This window comes from Myotis brandtii, unplaced genomic scaffold, assembly GCF_000412655.1.
Source record: "Myotis brandtii unplaced genomic scaffold, ASM41265v1 scaffold1882, whole genome shotgun sequence".
Taxonomy (NCBI): domain Eukaryota; kingdom Metazoa; phylum Chordata; class Mammalia; order Chiroptera; family Vespertilionidae; genus Myotis; species Myotis brandtii.
The window spans coordinates 65,704-71,620 of NW_005356994.1; the positions used below are offsets into that span (position 1 = coordinate 65,704).

At 50.5% G+C, this 5,917-nt stretch overlaps 1 protein-coding gene across 10 annotated transcripts in view; it reads right to left on the bottom strand.

Moving 5' to 3' along the window:
- Positions 1–409: 409 nt before the first annotated feature.
- Positions 410–5,917, bottom strand: part of LOC102245905 (proline-rich protein HaeIII subfamily 1-like) — a 7,240-nt gene continuing 1,732 nt past the window's right edge. The window contains exons 1-3 of one of the 10 annotated variants that reach the window (XR_001361777.1): positions 5,298–5,911; positions 3,584–3,780; positions 410–1,391 (exon numbers count right to left, since the gene is read on the bottom strand). Coding sequence is in view for 1 of the 10 variants with exons in the window: in XM_005864564.2 (XP_005864626.1) it covers positions 517–1,391; positions 3,584–3,593 (885 nt within the window). In the remaining 9 variants the exon portion in view is untranslated. Of the gene's footprint in view, positions 1,417–3,583; positions 5,912–5,917 lie in introns of those variants that run through there. The other 9 variants (XR_001361775.1, XR_001361773.1, XR_001361774.1 and 6 more) reach the window with 9 other exon arrangements.

Sequence of the window (5,917 nt, forward strand, 5' to 3'; positions counted from 1 at the left end):
TTCCAAATATTTTATAAACTGGGATGTGAGGAGTAATTGTGAACAATTCTTTTTACTCCAAAAAAAAACTGTCTTTATTAAATAGTCTTTAAAAACTAATCCTAAATTGGTGATCTTCACTGGTTAGAGAGGAGTGTTATTTCATTTACATATAAGGTAATAAAAACACAAAAAGAGGAGTCCAGGTTCATAATAATTTTAATTTCTATTCACATGTATTACATTTGAAAGAGTTAGGTCAAGATTTTTTGGTGTGTGCAGACCAAGGAAAAATATATAACCACTAGAGGCATGGTGCATGAAATTCGTGCACTTGGGGGGGATCCCTTAGCCTGGCCTGCGCCCTCTCACAGTCTGGGAGCCCTGGGGGGATGTATGACTGATCGCTTAATGGGCCTAAGCCGTCAGTCAGACATCCTTAGCATTGCCACGGAGGTGGGAGAGGCTCCCACCACTGCTGCTGTGCTCGCCAGCTGTGAGTCCGGCTTCAGGCTGAGCAGTGCTGCACACTGACCATCAGGGGGCAGCTTCTGCATAGAGTGTCTGCCCCAGCGGAGAGGGCCCGGCAGTGGCGGAGTGCAGACCTGGGTGCCTCGGGGCGCTGAAGGGTGTTCGACTGTGTGCTATTGTTGTGGGCACCCCTGGCGGGGGTGACAGGGGAAGAGATCGGGAGTCGGAGGTGTGGGTTGCAGCTACCCTCGAGGCTGGGTCTTCTCCCTGTCTGGTCAGCCTACCTGTCCCTTCAGGGGTGCGGGGGCTGGGGTAGGGTGTCCCCCTGTCACCCTGGAGGTGCGGGGGCTGGGGTAGGGTTTCTGTCTGTGCCCCCGTTGGTGCGGGGGCTGAGGTAGGGTGTCTACCTGTCCCCCTGGCAGTGCGGGGGCTGGAGTAGGGTATCCTTCCATCCCCCCCTGGGAGTGTGGGGGCTGGGGTAGGGTGTCTGTCTGTCTCCCTGGGGGTGCAGAGGCTGGGGTAGGGTGTCCATCTGTCCCTGCAGTGGTGCAGGGGCTGGGGTAGGGTTTCTGTCTGTGCCCCCGTTGGTGCGGGGGCTGAGGTAGGGTGTCTACCTGTCCCCCCGGCAGTGTGGGGGCTGGGGTAGGGTGTCCGTCTGTCCCCCTGGGGGTGCAGGGGCTGGGGTTGGGTGTCTGGCTGTCTCCCTGGGGGTGCGGGGGCTGAGGTAGGGTGTCCGTCTGTTCCCCTGGGGGTTTGGGGGCTGGGGTAGGGTGTCTGGCTGTCCCCCTGGGGGTGCGGGGGCTGGGGTAGGGTGTCTGTGCAGGGGAATTGGAAGAGCTCCCCGTGGCCGCTTCCTCTTCCTTCTTTGCAGTCCGGGCTCCTGTCAGGCACTCTCCTCAGACCCCTGGGAACTTGGCTCCTGCCGCCCACCTCCTGCTGGTCTGTCAATATGCAAATTGGTTGTTACTGGGACACCATAAGAGACAATTAGCATATTACCTCTTTATATGTACAGATAGTATTTCTTTTTAAATACTAAAGTAGTTTTGTTATAAACAGCAGTATTAATTCCTGTAATTATTGATATTTAAATAATTCAAGCCATATTCCCCTTTATTTTGCTAATTTTTATAGGAATGTTTTTCCAAAGAACACAAAGGAATGAGCAAAAATCACATTAGGAGTGTTCATATGATTCCCTGGTATTTTTAGTATAATAGATATTTCTAAAATATACATAAAATGTTTACCTCTTCAAGTCCTTTTCTCCTACACATTAAAATATTATTCCATTTTAATTGATCATTAGTGGTAATGTTTCCTAAGAATTCAGCTTTCAGATTTTTTTCTTCCTGGCATATTTCTCAGATCATCAATTATTAACAAACATTTAACTAAATCAGTTGAATTTTATTTAAAGAAATTTTTTCATAAAGTGAGTTGCCTTAGAAATACAAGGAACCTTTTTTAATAACAGTTTTCATCATATTGCCCAGACAGAATTACCACAATGGGACAAATTATATACCTGATTTTCTTAGATGGTCAAATGTATTTGTCCCAACTCAGTGGGTGAATTTCTCATTGCCAAGTAGCCTATAATGCTGCAGTTTTTTAAATTTTAGTTCTTTATAAATGAGTCATGTGGTCTGTGTACATGGAGCCCTTCCCAGGAGACCGCGACGTCCTGAAGGCGGGCTGTGCCTAGTTTTCCCCATGGCACCCACCGCGGCACGGGCACCGGGGTCTTAGGGGGGAGGGAAGGAGAGGTTTACGTGAGCACTCTGTGCTCCTGTCAGCATTTCATACAAGACAAGAAACGATCCTTATTCTTCATGTCCAGCTTCTTTACCTTCATTATCCGATTTTGTTAGGCAGGTACATTAGTTTCAGCTGCCATAGCCAATTGCCACAAACTGGGTGGCTTAAAAAATATAGAGGTTTCTTCTCAGACAGTTTTGGAGGCCAGAAGTCTGAACTCAGGGTACAGGCTGGGCCATGCTCCCCGGGACTCCTGCCCAATCTCACAGTTCTCAAACTGTGGGTCGTGACCCCTTTGGGGGTCGAACGACCCTTTCAAAGAGGTCGCCTAAGACCATTGGAAAACACATATATAATTACATATTGTTTTTATGATTAATCACTATGCTTTAATTATGTTCAATTTGTAACAATGAAAACATATCCTGCATATCAGATATTTACATTACGATTCATAACAGTAGCAAAGTTACAGTTATGAAGTAGCAACGAAAATAATTTTATGGTTGGGGGTCACCACAACATGAGGAACTGTATTAAAGGGTCACGGCATTAGGAAGGTTGAGAATCACTGTCTTAGAGGAATAAATTATTTTTCTAATGTTTGGAAGTCACTGTTAAACACTGTTATTTTCTTCTATTGAAAATTCTATTATAAAACATATCCGTCTGAGTGACTGATCCTCTGATTCCCATAAGTATTTGCCGTCCCTGCTTGTCCCCCATCCCCTACTCCTTTCCTCCTCCACATGGCAACAGAATAACCACGTGGCCAGGTGGGCGACCGCATGGCTGACGTGTGTCTGCCCTCCAGGCTCAAACCTCCCCTCTCGTGGGCTGTTGGGAGGGTGGGACAGCCAGCTTCTGACCCATCCCAAGCCCTTCTCCATCAGCCCCATCAGGAAGGAAGTCCGACCTTCATCCTCCCTCTCCTGTGTCTCCCTCAGCTGGTCAGGACTTAGGTGGTGAGGAGAAGGAGTTACTTAGTAACCGCCTTAGCGACCAAGTGTATTAGGAAGCTTTTATTTCCCACATGATTTGTGAGCATAAAACAGTGAATCGGAAAAGCTCCCAAAAGGCCGCAGCCAAAGATATGATCAATGTGTAGTTAAAGGATAGGTAACACTCTGTCCCAGGGGGAGAGGGACTTATTTTCAGTTTAGACCCAAACTGCAAGTTACTCTTCTGGTCAAAAGGAGCAAAATACAATTAGCGACCTGACCCACCCCATGCCCTCCCTGCCCCCAGGGGCAGGACACACACCTGAGCTTTGTCACTTCTGAAAAGCTACCCAGGCCTCCATGGCCTGTCAACTCCTCAAGCACTTTAACTCCTCCTGGAAGGAGCAGGATATAAGTAAGTGTCTACTCACCTTCCAGCATCCAGCTCAAGTGTCGCCTTCGCTGCAGAACCAAGGGCGTCCCCGACTCCCAGACCTCGCCATCCCTTCCTCTGTGCCGTCGCGTGTAACACGCATGCTGCGCAGTTTGCCTCTCACATGGGAAGACGGGCCCTCGGGGCAGAGTCTCGCCTCCAGTGTGTCCACTAAAATGCCGGTCGCAGATGCTCCTGTGAGTGTGGAGAAGTGAGGACCCGTCTCACTCGGCGGCTGAGCAGACACGCCTGCCTACTCCTGTGCTGCTCTTTTTTCACTCCTTTCTTTTAACTGGAGACGGAGCCTCCTCTTCTTCCTGTTCAGTGAGATCATGGGCTTGAGAGGGGGAAGCATGACGCTGTGAGGGGTGCCCAGCTGGGTCCCCAGGCCCCAGTCAGCGGAGGATGCCTTTCTCCCTCACACGTACCCAAAGAACGAGTCTCGACAACAACCCAAATTTTAACAATGTTCTCTAATCACATATTTTCTTTCCGTCTTAATTTATGAGAAGAGTTGAAAAACTGAAAGTACTTGGTAATATTGAACATATGATTTTGTATATGGTGCTTCAAAAAGAAGGGATTTTTTCTGTAGAAATAACATCAGTCCCTCATTGCAGTGGAATATTTGACTTTTCCTTTTTCTTACTTCATAAACAAACACATGAAGGGCACATTCAATCCTGGTTTTCTCCCTAATGTCCCAGATGGTGGTAACGTGGTGGGTAGTGAGCAGCTCTCCATTCACAGCACCTGTACGGTCACAGTGACGGAACTGCCAGGCATGGCGGGTCATCCGCTACCACTTTTCTAACTGAACCCCGAGGTTCTATTTTCTGTGAAATTGAAACTGGAAACAAATCTTTGGACAATTCTGACCTGGAAGTCCTGTCTGTAGGTCAGCCTCTAACTTTCCATAACCAGCTGAGCAAACAGCTGACACAGGGGTGCCCCTGTCCTCTGGTCCTTCCCGTCAAGATCCACTTCTTCTGGTCAGAGATGCAAAGAGCAGCGAAGGCAGAGAGGAAGCCGGTGCAGGGAAGGGGCGGGACAGCGGCAGCAAGCAGTGAGGCAGACCAGGCTGGGCAGGTGAGCGTTTCCCGCCACAGCTGACGCTGGAAGGAGCTGCGGAGAGTGGTCATGTTCGCAATTAGCAGGGGACTGAGAAGGACCGCAGGGCCGAGTGTCCAGTGCCACAGCCAGGAGCAGTGCTAGAGCTCCTGGACTCACCCCTCCCCGGCCCCCGCCATCCTCCTCTTGGCACCCTCGCACATGCCTTGTAGGGAGCTCATGTTCGCTCTTCACAAGGGACTGTAACTTCCTCTTGTGAAGTAGAACTTTCACAATTCTGTGAAAAATAAATTGTCCTGGGACAAGGCTGAGAGCGTCCCATTAGGGTCCGTGTTGCCCTGCCAAGAGCTCCCAGTCCAGGGGAGGAGGTGGAGTTTGTGTGGGAACGGCCATTGGGTCAGGGGGAGCTCCTGGCATAAGAGGGAGCCAACCATAGGCTGGTGGGGAGCCCAGACGGGGCTTAGAGCAAAAGGCTCTTGTAACTGGACTGTCTGTCCTCCTGCTAAATGTGGGTTAGACTTACCAGTCGGCAGCGAGAGAGCAGCCCACAAGAGGGAAAGAACAGAGACAAGATGGGGAGGGAATAGAATCGCTTGTTTTTGAGGTGCCGGGGTTCCTCACACGTCCACACACAGCCTCACCTTGCAATGAGGGGGCTCCGGCCTCTCCTTCTTGCATGTAAAATAGCCTGTCATTCACATCCCTCGGAAGTGACACAGATCTGCTCTGGCGACAAATAAAACGCTCCGACCTCAGCTGCTTAAAACAACCCAGGTTTCCTTCCCTTTAAATGCCCAGCGCGAGGCATCACACCCCTCCAAGGTGCAGATGCGAGGGCACGGGGGGCCTTCTCGATGCCGCGGCAGAGAGCGTCCCGGGAGGTCGTGTGCAGCAACCTGAACAAGAACAGGGCACACGCGCACCCGGGCTTTCCCTGCTGCGCGCTCCCGTCCGGTGTCAAAGGCAATGATCGCGCGTGGAGTTGCGCGGACTCTCCAGTCTCAGGGACACGACTAAGTCTGCGTCTGCTCACCACCGCCCCAGCACTACCCCCGGAAGAAGAAGCCCCGGTGTTACGGCTTTTTAATTGAATTTACTGGGGTGACATTACAATTATGTAGGTTCAGGGGAACAATTCTATACACAGCGTCTGTTTGTTGTACTGTGTCCTCCCCCCAAGTCAGCTCTCCTTCCGTCACCGTTTACCCCTTCACCCTCCCCGCCTTCCCTCGGCGACGGCCGCCTCTGTCCGAGTCCGAGC